The 23,285-nt window shown below is 39.6% G+C and overlaps 1 protein-coding gene across 1 annotated transcript in view; it reads right to left on the bottom strand.

Annotated features, from left to right (window-relative positions):
• The window catches only part of LOC106604947 (gamma-aminobutyric acid receptor subunit pi-like), a 93,606-nt gene that overhangs the window by 40,570 nt on the left and 29,751 nt on the right, over positions 1 to 23,285 (bottom strand). Inside the window, exon 2 of the mRNA XM_014200111.2 lies at positions 20,503 to 20,592. Coding sequence (XP_014055586.1) covers positions 20,503 to 20,558 — 56 coding nt within the window. The 5' untranslated portion in view covers positions 20,559 to 20,592. The remainder of the gene's footprint in view (positions 1 to 20,502; positions 20,593 to 23,285) is intronic.

Below are 23,285 nucleotides of genomic sequence, written 5' to 3' on the forward strand. Positions count from 1 at the left end.
ATCTGGGGAAGGGTACCAAAACATTTCTGCAGCATTGAAGGTCCCCAAGAACACATTGGCCTCCATTATTCTTAAATGGAAGAAGTTTGGAACCACCAAGACTCTTTCTAGAGCTGGCCGCCCAGCCAAACTGAGAAATCGGGGGAGAAGAGCCTTGGTCAGGGAGGTGACCAAGAACCCAATGGTCACTCTGACAGAGCTCAAAGGTTCCTCTGTAGAGATGGAAGAACCTTCCAGAAGGACAACCATCTCTGCAGCACTCCACCAATCAGGCCTTTATGGTAGAGTGGCCATATGGTAGAGTGGCAAGACGGGAGCCACTCCTCAGTAAAAGGCACATGACAGCCCGCTTGGAGTTTGCCAAAAGGCACCTAAATGACTCTCAGACCATGAGAAACAAGATTCTCTGGTCTGGTGAAACCAAGATTGAACTCTTTGGCCTGAATGCCTAGCGTCACGTCTGGAGGAAACCTGGCACCATTACTACGATAAAGCATGGTGGTGGCAGAATCATGCTGTTTGGATGTTTTTCAGGGGCATGGAATGGGAGACTAGTCAGGATCGAGGCAAAGATGAACGAAGCGAAGTACAGAGAGATCCTTGATGAAAACCTGCTCCAGAGCGCTCAGGACCTAAGACTGGGGCGAAGGTTCACCTTCCAACTGGACAATGACCCTAACAGCCAAGACAATGCAGGGGTGGCTTCGGGACAAGTCTCATAATGTCCTTGAGTGGCCCAGCCAGAGCCCGGACTTGAACCCGATTGAACATCTCTGGAGAAAACCTGAAAATAGCTGTGCAGCGACGATCTCCATCCAACCTAACAGAGCTTGAGTGGATCTGCAGAGAAGAATGGGAGAAGCTTCCCAAATATAGGTGTGCCAAGTTTATAGCGTCATACCAAAGAAGACTCAAGGCTGTAATTGCTGCCAAAGGTTCCTCAACAAAGTACTGAGTAAAGGGTCTGAATACTTATGTAAATGTCATATCTCCATTTGAATTTTTTTATAAATTAGCCAAAATTTTCAAAAAAAACTGTTTTTGCTTCGTCATTATGGAGTATTGCGTGTAGATTGATGCAAATGTTATTTTCTGGTTGATTGAACTGAAATTGCAACCAACTTTCTATGACTTGTTTTAAAAATAGTAATATTTTAGAGATTATTTCATTTTCAAATAACCGAAAGTGAGCGATTGTAATCTGAATCAACGGAAAAAAGGCCATTCTTGAACATGGGAGAGATTCGTACTAATTTGCTAGTGAACTAGTTTGGATTTAAGTATAACTTTTGTATGACTGACGCCTTTAATGAGAGGTCTAATGCTTTAATGTTTAATCATTTCTGCCCTCCAAATTCATTTTCTGATCTGATTTTAACAGCCAACATTTCGATGGAAATAATAAATAGATATGCCGATAGTGGACATCCTTGTTTTACTCCTCTTGACAGTTTAAAACTTTTTCAGAAGTAGCCATTATTTACTATTTTACACCTAGGTTTACTATATATAACTTTACCCTATTTTATAAGAGATTCTCCAAAATTGAAATATTCCAGGCATTTATATATAAACTGCAGTCATACTTATCAAAAACCTTTTCAATGTCAGCTATGAATACCATGCCTTGTTTCCCGGATTTTTCATAGGGTTCTCTTGTTTCCAGTACTTGTCTTATATTATCTCCAATGTATTGTCCATGTAAAGAACCTGTCTGATTAGGATGAATAATATCCGACAGTACCTTTTTAATTCTATGCGATATACATTTTGCTCAAATTTTTGCATCACAACACTGAAGTGTAAGCGGCCTCCAATTTTTTAAATGGACTGGATCTTTATATTTACCACTTGAATCCCGTTTTAGTAATAATGAAATCATACTTTCTTGTTGAGTGTGATAATCTATCATTTATATAGGAGTGGTTAAAACATGCTAATAAAGATCCTCTGAGTATATAAAAAAAGGTTTGAAATAATGTACCTCCACTGCTATGTCATCCAGCCCTGGAGTCTTTCTTGACTAAGTTCCTCCAAATCTTTTAGTTTTTCCTCTAACTTATTCTGAGCCTCTATGGTTCAGTTTTTATTGCTACCTATCTGTACTGTTAGTCCTTCTATTTCCTTTGACTATTTTTACCTAAATTGCTTTGTTTTAGTGATGAGTACTGAATTGGATGGCCTCTAAAGGCACATATGAAAGTGTCCCGTACAATAATCAAGATATTAAGTTGGTTCCATAACATAAAATAATGACTCCAAACATTTTCTTTACATATGACTTTCACATTAACTGGTTACAATATTGTAACCAAATGGTGGCCATCTCATCAATGAAAACCTTTCCAGGCTCTTCAGTATCACATTACTTATGCAGATATCATTTAAGAGTCAGTGCTAGCAGTAAACATACAATCATGAAAAAAAGAAAACATTACCTGGAATGACATTCACTCTCACGGGTGGCCAAAAATAACAACCAGAAAGCCACACCCCAATAGGCCACACCTCAAACTCTTCTGATAGGCTGCCGCACATGAGGTGTTGAATGAATTCAATGAAAAAAATCACATTGATCTGACAAATTCGTTATTTGATTACAGACAAATTTAATAGAATAAGTTGAACGAACTAAAGCGTAATTTGTTATCATACGAATCAGAAAAAGCTACAGTGCCGTCCCACATTTTACAGTGTACTGTATACCCTGAACTTATTCTCCAAATGTGCACCTTCAGCTGTTTAACCTAACTTAGCAAAAATTTAAAGTTAACGAAAAGTGGAAGTTCTTGAATAAGATATTAGAAATAACTAACTTTTAATATATTCATATAAGTCAGCATAAAATCAGTACCAGATAATGCATGGGTATTCTTTGGCGGCCATGTATTTCATGTGCAGAGTGTGCAACCTTTACGTAATTGGCATTTATTGGATCAGTCTCTGTCTACCTGCACATGAAATACATTGCCAACAAATAATACCATTGGAATCTCCAATGCCAAAACAATTTATAGTATACACATTTCTGATATACCGCCCAGCCAGCAAACACCATGGGGATTTTCTGACTTGATTTTCAGTAAAAGAGACATTCAAGCCTACTGTATGTGTGTGTGCTTGTGTGTGTGCTTGTGTGTGTGTGCTTGTGTGCTTGTGTGTGTGTGTGCGTGTGTGTGCGTGTGTGTGCGTGTGTGTGCGTGTGTGTGCGTGTGTGTGTGTGTGTGTGTGTGTGTGTGTGTGTGTGTGTGTGTGTGTGTGTGTGTGTGTGTGGTTGGCTTGTTGATTGTATGGTGAGAGATACAGGGAGTCTTGTCAATGGGATTTTCCAACCCATTAGCCATAGCTAATTAAGCTGAAGTAGTGCTAACTTGGCAGCCAGAACTGTCATAGCCTACAAACTCTACAATGATTTACAATGACACAAGGTACTTATTATTGGAGCCAAAGCACAGAGGGAGAATCTGGCCATTAATTCATGGGCAATAAAGATAAACCATCAGGTCAAAAACCTAGGTGTCATTTTAGATTCTGAACTTAATTTTTTTTATCACACATTAGGAACGTGACAAAAATAGCTTGAGGAACATTGCCAAGGTGTGGCCGTTTCTATCTAAGGCTGAGAGAGAGACTCATCCATGCTTTCATTACAAGCAGGCTTGACTACTGTAATGCTCTCCTGTCTGGTCTACCCAAGAAAGCTGTTGTTCAACTGCAAAACATACAGAATACTGCAGCACTGGTACTGACCAAGATCAGATGGAGAGCACATATTACACTGGTTTTAAAGTTTCTGCACTGGATTAATTTTAAGATTATTTTATTGTTTTTTTAAATCAATCTACGATTGTGCACCCCAATACATATCAGACATGCTTTTGAGTTATGTATCCAGTAGGTCCCTCTGTTTGTCTGGCACTGGCCTTTTAACTATCCCAAAGCCTAGGACCAACAGGCATGGAGAGGCAGCCTTTAGTTACCATGCCCACTGCCTCTGGAATAGCCTGCCAGAGAACCTGACTGGGGCTGAAACTGTGGACATATTTAAAAGAGATCTTAAAACACACCTTTTTAGCTTTACTTTTCCTCAGAGTGCTTTTTTAATCTTTCTGTTTTTATTGTTATTAAATATGGTATAGTAAATATTTCCGGTTTTAATTTCATAGTTTTTTAAATGTTTTTTTTTTCTGTTAAGCACATTGCGTTACATTCATGTATGAAATGTGCTATATAAATAAAGCTTGATTTGATTTGATCCATGCATGAAAGCTGTTATGTTTTAATGCAATATGTATACATTATAATAGTGCCTCTCCTGAGCAATTGTTCACTGGTCAAGTTAATAAACTACTACATACTGTAAGAGTGAAGTTGTGAAAAGTCAATACATTGTCGATACTAGCCTTGTGTGCATAAACACAACAAGCTCCTGTAGGAGAGACTGCGGTATGTTGAGCCATTTTTTACATTCAACGTCAGTACTTCAAGGTAAATATAGTATTCCTTCTAACAAATAAATCTATATATATTTCAGGATGTTGTGTATCCCTGGAAATAATAAAAATTCATGTAAACATATGTCACGTTCGTCGTAAGGATGGGACCAAAACGCAGCGGAAATGTGTATGCTCATCTTCTTTATTACGAAGAAAACCAAAACAAACACTTAATACAAAACAACGACAAAAAACAGTCCTGTGAGGCACACAGCTACACACGGAACAACTACCCACAAAAACCCATGGAAAAACACCCCAACTAAATAGGACCTTCAATTAGAGGCAACGAGGAACAGCTGCCTCCAATTGAAGGTCAACCCAATAAACTAAACATAGAAATAGAAAAACTAGAATGAACATAGAAATATACTAACATAGAACATTAACAAAAAAAATGAAACACATAAAACAAACACCCCCTGCCCCGTCCTGACCAAACTACAATAACAAATAACCCCTTTACCGGTCAGGACGTGACAACATAACAGTTTTGAAAATGTAGCTTGTTCCAAAAAAGTGGTCTCTTGGCACAACTTACATATGGGGTAATTTGAGCATAGAGACAGGGTAATTTGAGTCGCCTTGGGGTAAGTGGGTGATGGTGCTGGTAGGTCAAAGTTGAATTAATGAAATGGGGGTGTGGTATTGTATGCCTACATTCACATATAGATCCCATTGTCCAATATCACTTTTCCATTTCTTGACCAGTTGTCTGGGACAGGGATGTTGTTTCGATGTGCCAATTCGTAGGCAAGTTCTATGTATTTGAGGCTACTAAGCCCATGAAACTGGTCCGTGAGATTCTTGATATGCACTATACAGCAAGCTCAGACTCCATGTCATCAGATAATACCTTGTGTGCCTCTGCTGCTCTATCATAGCCTCTCTTTTGCACAGCTACATATTCGTTTTCTTTTTGTCATCCCTTGCTGCTGCTCAAATTGACTTCTTCCCTTCTCTCATTTCTTTGGCTGCTCTCTCAAGAACTTCAAGGGAGGCTAGAACTGCTTGTTGTTACGTTTTACAGCATGCTGCTCTGTAACAATAAAAATGTACTATCTTGAGTTCATATGCATGACACAAAAATACTATGAATATTATGCATAAAACTGACTAAATGTAATCATAATTTGTAAGGGGTATCGTGGCCCTTAGTGGTGGCTACTGAGGGGAGGACGGCTCATAATAGTGCCTGGAATGGAGTGAATGGACGCATATTAAACACATAAAAACCATATGTTTGATACCATTCCATTTAATCCATTCCGGCCATTATTATGAGCCGTCCTCCCCTCAGCAGCCTCCACTGGTGGCTGTTGGCTCAACTTACCCCAAGGCAAACATTTTGAATATATTATCCCACACAGCTACAAGGATCAGCATACTTCCCACTGGGCACAGACATCATTTCAATGTCTAGTTTTGGTTGAATTGTCAACTAATGTGAATTCAATGTGAAATTGACCAAAAAATGTTACCCTGTCATTCGATTTAGTTAAAAGTTGGGTGGAAAAAAAAGACTAAATTCCCTTACGTTGATTACATTTTACAAATCTTATCAGTTTTGCACGTTGATTCCAACGTCATCACATAGAATTGTTTGGTTGAAATGACGAGGCAACAACGTTGATTCGAGCAGTTGATTCATCCTTCTGAGAATGCGTCATCTAATGCGCAATTACATTGATTCCCGCCATTCGTTCATTTTGGTACAGTGCGTCCCCTCAGCTGATTATCAGCTGTTGTCTCAAAAGGACACATGAATCCATTGCTCACATTTATATGGGTGCTAATAGCCTAGCCACTGCTCGGAGATGTGTGCGAAGCCTCCTTAATGTGTTCAGCTGGGGATGACTAGATGCTAGAGCCCCATGCTTCGATCCTCTCCTCTTCCAGACAATGACCAAAATAATGTTAGATGCAATAATGCAATTCCCACAGAGTGCAAACAGTGGTGCCAATTTTAATGCCTCTTGTTCCGAGGAAAGGAAGTAATTGACAGGAAGAGTCTCAACACGTCATAGGCCATTCCAGAAGCCATTAAAGGCATGGCAGACACAACTCGACAACCTCAAGAAAAATCTCAAGACAGGACTCGTCCATTAAAGACACAGATATAGGATCTTAATTTGATCACTCTTTTGATGCTGAGAAGGTTCCTGCATCGCAGGAAATGCAAATGAGCTTTGTGATATAGAAAGATAAAAAAATAGGACAGTGCTCTGGTGAATAAACTTAAACTAACATATTTGTATTGTCATACAAACGTTTTGGGTATGAGCCCTTCTTTAGCGTGCATAGGAGGCAATGGCAATCAATGTCACAACAACAATATAGACCACACACAGGTGGGCATAATTATAGATTCTCAAAGTCAGTATTGGCCCAATCAAGAGATCCTAGCAGAGGGAGCAGTGGGGGAAATATTACTATTATATTTACATAAATTCACTGAAAATCCACAATAACAAACATATTAACAGTATTGCACTTTTCATGTAACCTACTTTTGGCCAGCTAACAGCCTAACCACCGATTAAGTAACACTATGGATTAAACGTTCAAATCCTGTTATTATTTTGCTGTGACAATATAGGTAAAATAAAGATCCTACACCTGTATGCTTTTAATTGTTGTATTATGTCTGCATTATTCACACAGTACTCCAATTATGCCTAGGAATCTTAGGGACACAAGATATGGAATTCACAGGAAGCCAAGCTTTTAAGTAGGAATGGCTCCCAAGCCACCCTTCGTGCACTGCTTCCTAAATCTGGTCTGGCCAAGTGTGTCTCTTCAAAAAGGTCTGGAATTTACAATTTTGGTTCAGCCACTGTAAGTAAATGGGAAATGTGTGTTTGTTTTGTTCTTTTTTAGATGGATGCATTTCAGTCCAGATTGGTTCAGTAAATATGCATTTTGTGTTTCCTTGGGAGCAGCAGAGCCTGAGGAGGATATGAGGGGAAGCGAGATGGCCAGTGGCTTTGGCAATATGGGAGGTGGCTCAAGGAAGGAGCAGGATACAGAAGAGGGAAGCGCTTGTTAGAATCTGAGGTTAGAATCTGCATGCCCCTGGTTTTTCCAGGCTGGTCTAATTGCTGATGTAGAAACAGTAAGACGTGCTGATTTCTGAAAATGGGTTTTCTTCAGCAAAAGAAACATATTAAAGGGACAATCATTTATTTTTGGATTGTGGCATAGAGCTGGATCTGCAAAATAGATGACCTGCGATGTGAACTTATCTCAACAGAAAACGACTTTAGTGATCTGAAAACATCTGATTTTGGAGTATTAAATACCCCTTAAAATCTAAGCAAAAGATTTTTCTGAACACAGCCTATAATTACTCTTTACAGACTTTCCATCCCATTAGTGCATTAATTTACTTGTTGAGGGGAAATGGTTAACCATCCAGAAAAAGGCACTCAATATGATAACTACTTTGGTTTCTTCCACAATACTGGATGAGACAGAACTACAGGAATGTTAATGAAAGCCTGTACCAAAATAAAGACAAACAAACAAAGTTGTCGTCCTGGCGATATGGAAACAACTGTGACACGGTAGGCCTGCACACCTGAAATTGGACAAATTAGGGAAGTACATTTCACTATGTCTAGCAGACAGGGTTATACATAGGTTTATTCGCAAATGGAAACCAAAGCAACACTTCTGAGGGCATTCAATTGGAGTACTTAGTAATGTGTATCAATGTTGTGCTCACAATAAAATAATGGCAGATATTTCTAATTTTTTGTTATACTTTGCTGTTCAACTCCAGAAGTTAGGATATCTAGGATTGTAAAGGGTTCTATAGTGGGCTACAGTAGTAATAGTTGTATAGTACAATAGAGTGGGCATTTAACATTGTTCATCCTGCAATTGGAAAATAGTGTTTGCTGTTTGTAAAAAAAAAAAAAAAGAAGTACATCAGAGCACAGCCATTAACAATCCTATTTGCAAGTGTCTTAGCCTAGGACAAGTGTTGGGAAGGAGGATAAAGTATCAGTAACCAATTATCTGGGATTACCAATAGCTGTCTCACGGAGATAGGATATCTAAAAACACCCTAATTATGGGTGTAAAATAAGATTAAGATCACTTTATACCACGGCATTGTTGAATACTCATTTCTAATTGGCTTGAAGGGCATTCTAGAATTAAAACCAGATAACAGGACAGTTTTAAAAGATATCCCGAACGCAAATGCAGCTACTTTGTAGCTAGTTAGCTAGCTAGCAAGCAAGGGACACAGAATATACAACTGGGATGCATTCTTAAAGTGAAACTAACAGCGTTTTAACTACTTTGCGGATATAAAACAACAGACAATCATAATATCAGTAAAAAATATACAATTCCCAGTTTATGGTACAAACCCATCTTCATAAGAGGTTTTAAAAATAGGTTATATTTGACTCAAAATTACATGATGTACAGTAAGGCATTGTTGGCAGAATAGACGGATACAGTTCAATGCATGATTCATTTAATTCACCAATAACTTTCTTGGTAGTCCAGAAAAATATTGCTATCAGGTTGTAAATCACAGCCACCCTTCTACATTGTTTGCTGCCTCCATTCGGGATGCACTGTTTCAGTTTCAATTACTAAATATTTTGGACAAAAACTGACTAATGTGACTAATTAACTGCTGCCAGGGCAGCAGCTACTCTTCCTGGGGTCCAGCAACATTAAGACAGTTATATATAATAAAAAATATTACATGACATTACAATTCATAACACTATTCACAACACATTAAGTGTGAGCCCTCAGGCCACTAGCCTACTACCACATATCTACAATACAAAATCCATGTGTACGTGTATTTACGATGAAAAAAAATCATTAAAGTAGTTGGCAATATCTGTGGGTGTAACTAAGGATGGGAATGTTATTCCAATCAAACTAGCAAGGGCAATGATCACAAGTCAGTCATAACGTGACTAATAAGGTATCTATTTATGTAGCAAGAAATGTGAATCGCTTTGCTAGCTATGCTGAACTTGAACGACTGTTATTCAGTTAGCATTTCTCTTGCGTTTGCACATTCACTCTTCCTATCTACTCCAATTTCAGAACACTCTCATCTGAGTGTACCAGAGCACAGAATAACTGATGAATTTATGAACGCGCAACACCCACTGAATATGACCAGTTTCAGTAAGCGTAGGCAAAAAAAGTAATAGTTAGTCACGAATGCTCCAGATAACATTTAAACAGCCTAACCTGGTCATAGTGAGGTGTTCTCTCATTCAGTCTAGAAGCAGCTAACTAGTAAGCTAGACAACTTTAGCCAGTTAGCTTGGGTGCTTGGTTGGGACAAGCATGCATTGGCAGGCAAGCAGCAGAAGGACGAGTAGGCTACTATTCCCCATCGTTTATCAGTGCAATTTTGATGGCCAACTAGCTGAAAAAGTTTAAGAGGGTTTATCTAATGTTCCCTCGTTAGAATTTAGCTCACCTCGCTCTGGCTAGCATTCGTTTTTGATCTTGTTGTTGATGTGCATAACTGAGGGAGAGAGAGCCTACCTTTTCATGGTTGTTTGATCAATAGGACTGTAAAGTTCCCAAATGTAAGAGGACTCCCATGGTGTTTACATATTTGCAGATATCCATTCAGGTGTATTTTGCGTTCTAATGATCTAAAGTCGCGCTGTTGCTACTGGCTGTAAACACACAGTCCAGTTCAAAGTGAATGATGGCAGGCCCGTTTGGCAAATGGCTTATTTGCATGAAGGCCTACTGAATTGTCCAAATGCACTGCCGATTTCCCACTCTATATTGCTAAATCATTTCCACAAATGCCTTAGTATACGTCATCCCCAAACATTCTAAGAACTTATAAAAAAACGTAAGAAGGACCATATCTAAGTCCTCGCTTGACAGAAAAAAAAAGTTGTATATTCTTCCGGCTGGTGTATATGAACAGATTACAATAAGATGTCACGTTGATAAAATGCCATTAGCTCCATTTTAAATATAGAATTAATTGATCGAATGACTGGGTCGCATCTCTAGCAACCAAAAGATGAGAAGGTATGAACTAGCTTATTTTTTTCTACTGATAAATGTGTGCTTTAGTATTGTTTCACTTGGTAACAACTCCGCCTCATCCAGCTGCGTTGTCCATTATTTCCAATCAAAATTTGACTTCCGCTTTTAACCCAACCCCTCCAAAAGACACACAAACCCTCCGGTTACTAAGCGCTAGGCTACCTACTGCCCCGTGTAGAACATATTCTTCTGTAATGTATCTTCTGAAAGACATTAGTGTTGAAGATTGCAGCTAATTCCAGTTTAGAATGACTTTGAGAGATCTAAAGCGCATTAAAGGAGGCCAAAGTCCCCAAATAAGATGAAAAGATTTGTTCTGGCGTGATATCCCTTAAACCTTTTACTGCAGTGGGCTAAATCAGGGTCACATTGAGTGTTTCTTGGTAGTCTTAAACAAATATACTTTGAAACAAAAGTATATACCTCACACACATGGTTATGGGCTTACAAAAAAACAGACACCTGTACTATTTCAGATATGGAATTGAAATGTACTTTTGAGTTTTTATCCCAATATTACACTTATTACACTTATACATCACAGAAGACTGAAATATACCAAAAACATTTGACATAGAAATTATGTTTATTATTATGAAATCATTACAAAAATTAATAACATTCCACCCATAAGGCCACTAGGTCATTTGACTGCAGGAAAGGGCAAGCATTATACTTCCCACACCATTAACATATTAATGGGAGGCAGATCCATGACTCCCACTGTGCAGAGGATTTGCTGTGGGACTTGGTATGACTTAGTATCACCGCCTCGTATGGCAACTGCTCGGCATCCGACCATAAGGGTAGTGGGTAGTGCGTATAGCCCAGTACATCACTGGGGCCAAGCTTCCTGCCATCCAGGACCTATATACTAGACGATGTGAGAGGAAGGCCCAAAAAATTGTCAAAGACTTCAGTCACCCATGTCATAGACTGTTCTCTCTGCCACCGCATGGAGCACCAAGCCTAGGTCCAAAAGGCTCCTTAACAGCTTCTATCCCCAAGCCATAAGACTGCTGAACAATTAATCAAATGGCCAACCTGGACTATTTGCATTGTCACACACTGCTGCTACTCGCTGTTTATTATCTGTGCGTAGTCACTTTATTTACCCCTACCTACATGTACAAATTATCTCGACTAACCTCTATCCCCCTGTCGCGTCCTGGCCAGTGTAAGGGTTAATTGTTATTGTAGTTTGGTCAGGACGTGGCAGAGGGTATTCGTTTTATGTGATTCGGGGTGGTGTGTTAGTTGTAGGGGATTTGATTTGTGTATTCCGGGGTTTTTGGGCACTGTTCCTTGTTATGTATGTCTATGATTGATCTAGCTGTTGTATGTCTATGTGTGGTCAATTGGGGTTGGGACTCTCAATTGAAGGCAGGTGTTGTCCATTTGCCTTTGATTGAGAGTCCCATATATTAGGGTGCGTTTGTATGTGTCTTTTGTGGGAGATTGTTGTGTGCACTGCGTTTGTTTGAGCCTGCCACACTGTTGCCGTTGTGAGTATTGTTTGTTGTTTTGTTTTTTCTCAAGTGGATACCTTACATGTTTTTATCAGTAATAAACATGAGTGTCCACAATCCCGCTGCATTTTGGTCCTCCTTTCCTCAACACAACGAAAACCGTGACACCCCCGCACATTGACTCGGTACCGGTACCCCCTGTATAGAGCCTCATTATTGTTATTTTTTTGTGTTACTTTAAAAAATATATTTTTCATTTTTAACTTTTGTTTATTTAGTAAATATTTTCGTTACTCTATTTTCTTAACTGAATTGTTAGGTAAGGGCTTGAGGGATTGTTAGTAAGCATTTCACGGTAAGGCCTACACCTGTTGTATGCGGCGCATGTGACAAATACATTTTATTTTATTTTATATGGTGGAACTCAAACTCTGGTATTGTAGTAGTAGAGACTAGGGTGTACTCAGTGCATGGGCAACCTAACCTTAGCATGGGAACGCTCCAACAACTCAGCGGTGGTTCATTTGACTAATTTCCATTTCTTACTGCCTCTGTTACATTCAGTCAGAATCAGACCGGGCTAAAGCCATCACAAAATCTATTGGGATGTTTATCGCTGCAGACATGAGGCCATACGCTGTTGTGGAAAACAAGTGTTTAAAAATATGGTGAAAGTGCTTGAGCCACGCTACAAAATCTCCACTTCAGTATGAAAATCGTGCCAGATCTTTATAAACAGGACAATATTAAAATTGTCGATAGATTTTCCAAGGCATCCTCTGTTGCCCTCACCACAGACGGGTGGACCTCCAGGACAATGGAAAGCTACGTGACTGTGACTGCTCACTACACCACAGAGGAGTGGGAGATGCGAAGTCCGGTGCTACAGATGAGAGTCACACAGGCACAAATCTGGCGCAGAGTGGAAGCTAGAGAGGCCCAATAGCAATATCTTAATCACCACAGATAATGCCAAGAACCAAGTAAATGCAGTGATAGAAGCTGGACTGGGGCCACAGATAGCTTGCTTTGCACATGTGATCAATTTAGCATCCCAAAGGGGAATCTCAGTGAACCAGATAGACCATCTCCTTAGATCAGGAAGGTGGATTACTTTTTCCACCAAAGCACAACAGCCTCTCATGTGCTTAAGACCAAGCAAGAAATGTTACAGCTACTGACCCACAAGCTCATACACCATGTCACAACAAGATGGAACTCCACTTATGTCATGTTGGAGCGCTATCTTGAGCAGCAGGCAGCTGTATACTCTGCACTGACAGACAAGACCCTGGAAAAAAAATAAAGACATCGTCACCTTGTCTGATGATGACGTGAAAGTGGCAGAGGAGGTCCTCCAGGTGCTCAAACCCCTCAAAACGGTTACAACCCTATTGAGCACTGAAACTGCACCGTCTGTGTCCATGATCCTACCTCTGAAAACAAGGATTCTACAATCCATGACCCCAAGTGAGGTAGACAGCACCATCACTAGAGAGGTCAAGGCTGCTATTAGAGAGGACCTGAACCCCAGATACCCCCCTTAATGTACAGGACTACCTTCATAGATGTACTGCACTGGATCCAAGGTTCAAGTCCCTGTCTCAGCTAGACCCTGCCCTACACCGGAGGACATACAGTGATCTCACCACTGAGATTGTGGCCACTGAAGAGGTAAACAAATAAATAAGAGTGAATTACTTAAACAATAAATATACTGCAGGCTAATCTTAGTCTATGCTATTGCTATTAGAATCATCCATTTTTGATTTGGCATAATAAAGGCTCTTATTAAGTGTTACTGCCACATTCATAGTTCTATGAAATATGAAAATAAATAATGAGTTATTTTAATAGATCAAGTCATTTTTTTCTGCAGGGTCAAGCCACAGAGCTGACAGGAGTAGACTCAGAGGCATCTCCTCCACAAAATAATTCGGAAATGAAGGAGCTTTTCGGGGAGACCTTTGCGGAGCAAGGACACAGGCAAGACGTTTGCCAACACCATCAAAGAAGAGGTGACATCCTACAAGGCAGCAAGCGGCATTCCAGTGGATGGTGGTACACTGGCATGGAGGAAAAGCAATGAGTGTAAATGCCCTCACATTGCCATGATGGCAAGATGCTACCTGGCTGTGCCTGGCACTTCAGTTCCTGGCGAGAGGGTGTTCTCCACAGCAGGGGACATAGTGACTGCAAAGAGGTCTACCCTCTCCCCAGACATCTTCATCTTTTTGAAAAATAATTTTAAGTTATAAGCTCAGGTCTGCTTTGCTTTCTTTCTTTTTTGACTTTTCTTTGAGGATGTGGACACAGGCTATTTTTTCATTCACTATTGTTCAAAGGAAGAAGGTATCATGTCTCATATTGCACTTTAATTTAACAATCGAGTATTGAATATATTATTTTAATATTTTATTTAAACATTGAAAAGTTCCTTGCTTTAAGTGTTCTTTAAGTAATAAATGGAAAGCAAAGTTATATTTGATCCGAAAAATGATCCGATCCGTGACTCAAAACCGTGATCCTATCCGAACCGTGAGTTTTGTGATCCGTTGCACCACTAGTTATTTATAATAAAAGTGACTCCAAAATGACCCAATACATTTTATTGGGCACAAAATAATCTGAAACACAACCAAAACTAACTGCATATGCATCCAACAAGTTTGTAGAGTCACATGCTTGATGTAGTCATTGCATGCTAGGAATATTTGACCAAATACTAAACTTTAGACAATTTTATTTATAAGAATCTTTAGGGGTGTCAATGATTTTGGCTCCTACCTTGTTGAGAAAAAATATTTTGTCTGGTTCATTATTGTTTGAGCGAGGGAGAGAGAAAGATAACTGCAGATTTAAGGTGAATTTATTTCAATCCCAGGGCTCATTTGAGTTTCAGGAAAATTCTCAGCGACAACAGAGTGGTCAAATTAAGATATCACATCTGTAAATGGACAAAGACTCCCGTGTGGGATGGGACACTGTGGACCAAAGAATCTGTACCCAAAGCAGATAGCACTCGACACCAGGCCTTCCTGCTGTTAATCTCCGAAGGGATGGTGGCCGGAGCTACTGTGCCATGGACTTTTTAATGGCAGAATAAGGTACCCGGGGGGTTGGACTTATCTAAGTTGTGCACGGAGAATATTATGCCTGCAAAAAAATGTACTGGCAAGAAGAGGATGAGTCCTGTCACGGTAAGGGTCAAATATGCACCACAACATCCCATCAATCTCTCTGCGTGACTCCTGAAGGGCACAGTGCTTAGTGCATGTGGTGCTGATTGCTGCATCACTGGTGCCACACAGCAGCACTGTGGCAGTGTCCATTTGAATTTCAAAACTTCTGTAGAGAATTCCAATGCTTCTGAGTAATGCATGGGGAGTTGTTATTGAGTATTGATGTGCCTCAACTAAACAACCAATGGAGAATTGCTTTATCTCTCTCGCTCTCTCTCACACATGCGTTTGGTCACACACACACACGCACGCACACACACACAAACACACATACACACAGAAAATACGGTAACACTTTACTTGACACTCAGTGTCATAACACGTTATGGTCATAACCATGTCATAAAAGCTGACATAACTTGTCATAACCTGTCATAATATGATCAGAACACAGTCATTACTCATATTTACACCTGTTGTGACATACAGTATATTGCATTATTTATGGCTGGTTATGACACCTACATAAGACTGTCAAAATCTTTTCAACAACAACAAAACATTCCTGCCAAGAAGATTCCTTTTGTTGTTGTTGTAATGAATTATTTACAGTCATGTTTTTTTCATCATATTTTAAATAACCTGTAGAAAATACACTTCATGACACTGTCATGAAGGATTATGACCATTCTGTGTCACTTTACTTGGACTAAGAAAATATATTTTATGACACTGTCAAGAAGCATTATGACCAGCCTGTGTCAATTTACTTGGACTAAGAAAATATATTTTACGACACTGTCAAGAAGCATTATTGTCACGGGCGTCGTAAGGATTGGACCAAGGTGCAGCGGGAACGTGTATACTCATCTTCTTTATTTATTTAAAAGAAGGAAAAAAACAAAAGAAACACGTATGCAAAAAAACAACGACTGACACTAAACAGTCCTGTCAGGTGCACAGACACAAAACAGGAGACAACTACCCACAAATCCCATTACAAAAACACCCCTATACATAGGACCTTCAATCAGAAGCAACGAGGAGCAGCTGCTTCCAATTGAAGGTCAACCTCATAAACTAAACATAGAAATAGAAAGACTCTAGAACTAACATAGAAATACACTTACATAGAACATAGACCAAAAAACCCCGGCACACATAAAACAAACACCCCTCTGACATAAGCACATAGCCCAACAAACTCCGAACCACATAAAACAAACACCCCCTGCCACGTCCTGACCAAACTACAATAACAAATAACCCCTTTACTGGTCAGGACGTGACAATTATGACCTTCCTGTGTCACTTTACTTGGACTAAGAGAATACACTTTATGACACTGTCCAGAAGCATTATGAGTCATAATTCATATCAAATCAAATTGTATTGTTCACTTACATGTGATTAGCAGATGTTATTGCGGGTGTAGCGAAATGCTTGTGCTTTTAGCTCCGACAGTGCAGTAATATCTAACAAGTAATATCTAACAAATTACACAACATGTACCCAATACACACACATCTAAGTAGGAATGAATTAAGACTATATATATATATATGGACGAGTGATGTCAGAGCAGAATGGACTAAGATACTGTCACACCCTGATCTGTTTCACCTGTCTTTGTGATTGTCTCCACCCCCCTCCAGGTGTCGCCCATCTTCCCCATTATCCCCTGTGTATTTATACCTGTGTTCTCTGTTTGTCTGTTGCCAGTTCGTCTTGTTTGTCAAGTTAACCAGTGTTTTTGTGTCTCAGCTCCTGCTTCTCCCAGTCTCTCTTTTTCTCACCCTCCTGGTTTTGACCCTTGCCTGTCCTAACTCTGAGCCCGCCTACCTGACCACTCTGCCTGCCCCTGACCCTGAGCCTGCCGACTGGTACCTTTGCCTCACCTCTGGATTTTTGACCTCTGCTTACCCTGACCCTGAGCCTGCCTGTCGTCCGGTACCGTTGCCCCACCTCTGGTTTATTGACCCCTGCCTGGCTTGGCCTGTCTATTGCCTGCCCCTGTTGGATTATTAAACCATTGTTAATTCAACGTTATCTGCATCTGGGTCTTACCTTCATACCTGATAGATACAGTAGAATAGTATAGAAAAAACAGTGCATACAAATGAGATAAGTAATGCAAGATATGTAAGCATTATTAAGTGAATGAGATAACGTATAAAAGTATAGAAAACAGTATATACACATAAGATGAGTAATGCTAGATATGTAAACATTAAGTGACTAAGATACCGTAGAATAGTATAGAACACAGTATATACATATGAGATGAGTAATGCAAGATATTTAAACATTATTAAGTGACTAAGATACCATAGAATAGTATAGAATACAGTATATACAGTGGCAAGAAAAAGTATGTGAACCCTTTGGAATTACCTGGATTTCTGCATAAATTGGTCATAAAATTTGATCTGATCTTCATCTAAGTCACAACAATAGACAAACATAGTGTGCTTAAACTAATAACACACAAATTATTGTATTTTTATTGTTATTTTGAATACATCATTTAAACATTCACAGTGTAGGTTGGAAAAAGTATGTGAACCCCTAGGCTAATGACTTCTCCAAAAGCTAATTGGAGTCAGGAGTCAGCTAACCTGGAGTCCAATCAATGAGACGAGATTGGAGATGTTGGTTAGAGCTGCCTTGCCACATAAAAAACACCCACAAAATTTGAGTTTGCTATTCACAAGAATCATTGCCTGGTGTGAACTATGCCACAAACAAAAGAGATCTCAGAAGAACTAAGATTAAGAATTGTTGACTTGCATAAAGCTGGAAAGGGTTACAAAAGTATCTCTAAAAGCCTTGATGTTCATCAGTCCACGGTAAGACAAATTGTCTGTAAATGGAGAACAGTTCAGCAATGTTGCTACTCTCCCTAGAAGTGGCCATCCTACAAAGATGACTGCAAGAGCACAGCGCAGAATACTCAATGAGGTTAAGAAGAATCCTAGAGTGTCAGCTAAAGACTTACAGAAATCATTGGAACATGCTAGCATCTCTGTCTACGATACGTAAAACACTAAACAAGAATGGTGTCCATGGGAGGACACCACGGAAAATGCCACTGCTCTACAAAAAAAACATAACTGCACGTCTGAAGTTTGCAAAAGTGCACCTGGATGTTCCACAGCGCTACTGGTAAAATATTCTGTGGACAGATGAAACTACAGTTGAGTTGTTTGGAAGGAACAAACAGCACTATGTGTGGAGAAAAAAAGGCACAGCACACCAACATCAAAACCTCATCCCATCTGCAAAGTATGGTGGAGGGAGCATCGTGGTTTGGTGCTGCTTTGCGGCCTCAGGGCCTGGACAGCTTGCTATCATCGACGGAAAAATGAATTCCCAAGTTTATCAAGACATTTTGCAGGTGAATGTTAGGCTATCTGTCCGCCAACAGAAGCTCAACAGAAGTTGGGTGATAGAATAGGTCAATGACCCAAAAAACAGAAGTAAATCAACAACAGAATGGCTTCAACAGAAGAAAATACATCTTCTGGAGTGGCCCAGTCAGAGTCCCGATTGACCTCAAGAGTACAGTTCACACCAGACATCCCAAGAATATTGCTGAACTGAAACAGTTTTGTAAGGAGGAATGGTCCAAAATTCCTCCTGACCGTTGTGCAGGTCTGATCTGCAACTACAGAAAACGTTTGGTTGAGGTTATTGCTGCCAAAGGAGGGTCAACCAGTTATTAAATCCAAGGGTTCACATACTTTTTTCATCCTGCACTGTAAATGTTTACACGGTGTGTTCAATAAAGACATGAAAACGTATAATTGTTTGTGTGTTATTAGTTTAGGCAGACTGTGCTTGCCTATTGTTGAAGATCAGATCAAATTTTAAGACCAATTTATGGAGAAATCAGGTATTTCCAAAGGGTTCACATACTTTTTCTTGCCACTGTACATATGAGATGAGTAATGCCAGATATGTAAACATTATTGAAGTGACTAGTGTTCCATTCCTTAAAGTGGCCAGTGATTCCTAGTCTATGTCTATAGGCAGCAGCCTCTAATGTGCTAGTGATGGCTGGTTAACAGTCTGATGGCCTTGAGATAGAAGCTGTTTTTCAGTCTCTCTGTCCCAGATTTGATGCACCTGTACTGACCTCGCCTTCTGGATGATAAAGGGGTGAACAGGCAATGGCTCGGGTGGTTGATGTCCTTGATGATCTTTTTGGCCTTCCTGTGATATCAGGTGCTGTAGGTGTCCTGGAGGGCCAGTAGTTTGCCCCCAGTAATGTGTTGGGCAGACCGCACCACCCTCTGGAGAGCCTTGCCGTACCAGGCGGTGATACAGCCCGACAGGATGCTTTCAATTGTGCATCTGTAAAAATTTGTGAGGGTTTTAGGTGACAAGCCAAATTTCTTTAGCCTCCTGAGGTTGAAGAGGCTCTGTTGCGCCTTCTTCACCACACTGTCTGTGTGGGTGGTCCATTTCAGTTTGTCAGTGACGTGTACGCCAAGGAACTTGAAGCTTTCCACCTTTTCCACTGCGGTCCCGTTGATGTAGATATGGGGGTGCACCCTCTGCTGTTTCCTGAAGTCCACGATCATCATCATTTATGACCATCATAATTATATAAGCCACATAGGCCTATCACGTACATGCCCTTATATCAGTCATCAGTAAAAAAAAGGTGTCTTGTCCTGCTCCTGAAATCTGCTCCTGCATTCATCCTAGTCATCAGCAACAGAGCATTGGGGTAGGTGCATGTCTGACATCAATGTGTGCGCAATTACAATGATAATTTAATATGGTCAATTTAAAAAATATATATTTAACATAAACATACTGTTGACACGTAGGCTATGGTGTAATGGAAAGTTTTGACTTGTGTGGTAGGTTTTGTGGGTTTTCACACTTTTATGTAGGTGTCATAACCAGCCATGAAATAACTACCGCGGTAGCTTTTGTGGGATTTTACACTCTTATGTAGGTGTCATAACCAGCCATACAATAATGCAATACATGTCAAAATAGGTCTAAATATATGTGTCATGACAGTGTAATGACCATATTATAACAGGTTATGACAAATCATGTCAGCTGTTATGGCATGGTTATGACGCTGGGTGTCAAGTAAAGTGTTACCAAAAATCCTTTACACTGGACCCAGCAACACCTCATTTTACCATTGTCTGAAAACATTTTTAACAATGTCTCATACTGTCATCTGACTGTATATTCAGCATCTGTACATAGTAACCACAGGTCCTAGGCAGTCACTGTAACTATTCTACTGTAACTTATCTTAATTACCTGCTAATGAGGAGCATGATGAACACTCTTCCTCCAGAGCGGAGAACAGCCATCATTGCTGGAGGTATGGAGGCGTCTGGTGAAGTCTATCTGAAAAAAGAGAAAAGAGAAAACGCAACCCCTAAATATAGGTACACTCAGGCGTTTGTGCATGTTCAATGCCTGCAGTACTTCACATATGGTCATCGACTGAATAATATTTCCAAAATATTGGAACCCTTGATAAAGGAGAAAAAAAGCCTGTATATTATTAATAACAAATACTGAGGTATATTGTATACTCCCCAAAAATTATATTATTTTATACTAATACAATTGCTCAGAGAAATAGATTTTGTTTAAAACCTCTTAAATGTAACTAAATGTAATCGAAAATGTAATCTAAGTCATCCCAGAAATAAATTATTTATCATGAGAGGGCCATAAACAACAACTAGTAATGCTACATGCTGCAAAAAAAGGCTAAAATCTTACCTTTCAAAAAATGTTACTTTCTGGTAAAATGAATTCTACATTACTGAGGTGAAATCATTTTTGAGGACACAAGCTCAAGTGCACATCCCAAATATGATAAAAAATATAGAAATATATGATGCATTTCCAACTCAACAAAACTGAATGAATTAGGCTTGAAATGACTTTGATTTTTTCTAAATCAATTTATAAAACGACTTACTATAACATTTCACCTTCCTTATAACTGTAAAATACATATTTGTATATTTAGTGATTGAGAAAGTGTCACGGTTGTCGAAAGGAGCGGACCAAAGTGCAGCGTGGTTGTAGTTCCACATTTTATTAAATCCGTGAAACTTTGCAATACACAAATAACTGAATAAACAAAACAACAAACCGTGACGCAGAGAGAAACAAACACTACTCAAAATATAATCACCCACAAAACTCAGGAAGAAAAACCCCTACTAAATATGATCTCCAATTAGAGACAACGAGGACCAGCTGTCTCCAATTGGAGATCACCCCAAACAAGCCAACATAGAAATACAAAAACTAGAACCTAAGAACATAGAAATAGAAAACATAGAAAAACACAAAACACCCCCTGTCACACCCTGACCTACTCTACCATAGAAAATTACATCTTACTATAGTCAGGACGTGACAGAAAGTATGCATATGCTTCTGTTTTTCAACGCCAAACACACCAAAGAGCTCTATTTTCATGTAATTTCACCAAAACACTTGTTCCAATCCAAGTGCCATTTATCAAACTCCAGGACGTATTATGGTCAGATGACATTAAAATTAGCTCTTTGGCCATGCATACCTGTTGTGGATTTGGCATAGAAAAATGGAAGTATATGCAGAAAAGTACCTCATACCTACTATGAAATATGGTGGTGGATATTTGATGTTATTGGGCTATTCTGCTTCCACTGATCATGGGGCTGGGGTTAAGGTCAACGGCATCATGAACTTTGCCAAGTACAAGGACATTTTAGCCAAAAACCTGGTTGCCTCTGCAAGAAGGCTGACACTTGGCCACAAGTGGATCTTCCAGCAAGACAATTAACCCAATCCACAAAGAAATTGTTAAATGAACACAAAATCAAGATTTGCAATGGCCATCAAATCAAATTTTATTTGACACATGTGCCGAATACAACAGGTGTAGAACTTACAGTGAAATGCTTACATACAAGCCCTAAACCAACAATGCAGTTTTAAGAAAATACAAAAAAAAGTTAGAGATAAGAATAACAAATAATTAAAGAGCACCAGTAAATAACAATAGCGGGGCTATATACAGGGGGTACCGGTATAGAGTCAATGTGCGGGGGCACCGGTGTCGAGGTAATTGAGGTAATATGTACATGTAGGTAGAGTTTAAAGAGACTATGTATTGTAGCAGCAGTGTATTGGGGGGGGGGGGGGGGGTGGCTTGAGGTTAGAAGCTGTTTAGAAGCTACTTGGAGCTAGGGCACAGGGACTATGGTGGTCTGCTTGAAACATGTTGGTATTACAGACTCAATTAGGGACATGTTGAAAATGTCAGTGAAGACACCTGCCAGTTGGTTAGCACATGCCCGGAGCACACGTCCTGGTAATCCGTCTGGCCCCGCAGCCTTGTGAATGTTGACCTGTTTAAAGGTTGGAAGACGAGGAAAAATGTGACATTTCCAGCTATGTGATCAAGCTGATATCGGGAGAGCTTGTGTGGATGTATCACCAGAGGATCTGGAGTGATGCCATCAGATCGGTGTGAAACAGAAAAACGCTAAATACCCTCGCCAGGTCATCTTTAAGATCTGTGTGAACTATTATCTCAAAGTCAACATTCTGAAAACACAGCATATGGTTCTCGAACACTTAAAGAGATTGTTAGAAGATGTGGTTTTGTTGCAAGTTACATAAAAAAATAGAAATGTAATATTTAAAGATGAGCAGAGTTGGAGAGGCCTATGTTGCCACCTATTGTGTTGACAGCAGAGGCGTATGGATCCTGATCAATAAGAATACACAATTTTTCCTTCTATCCAAACAGAAGGCCATTTTCTAATGTTGAATTGTACCTTACATGGTGAGAAATACACATTGATTTCATTGTATATCCCACCAGGGGCAAATCTGGTGATTTTAGATAGAATTTGAGCTATATTGGATCAAATCCAGACTGGAATTATTATTTTCAGCAGGTGACCTAAATCATACATTGAGAGACGTAGTAATAGAAAAGGCACATTTAGGGACCCTCCAAAGAGGCTGAAAAATGTAATCTCAACAAATAATTTACAGGACACCTAGAGATTACTATTCCTATT

The sequence above is a fragment of the Salmo salar genome, chromosome ssa01, assembly GCF_905237065.1.
Source record: "Salmo salar chromosome ssa01, Ssal_v3.1, whole genome shotgun sequence".
Taxonomy (NCBI): domain Eukaryota; kingdom Metazoa; phylum Chordata; class Actinopteri; order Salmoniformes; family Salmonidae; genus Salmo; species Salmo salar.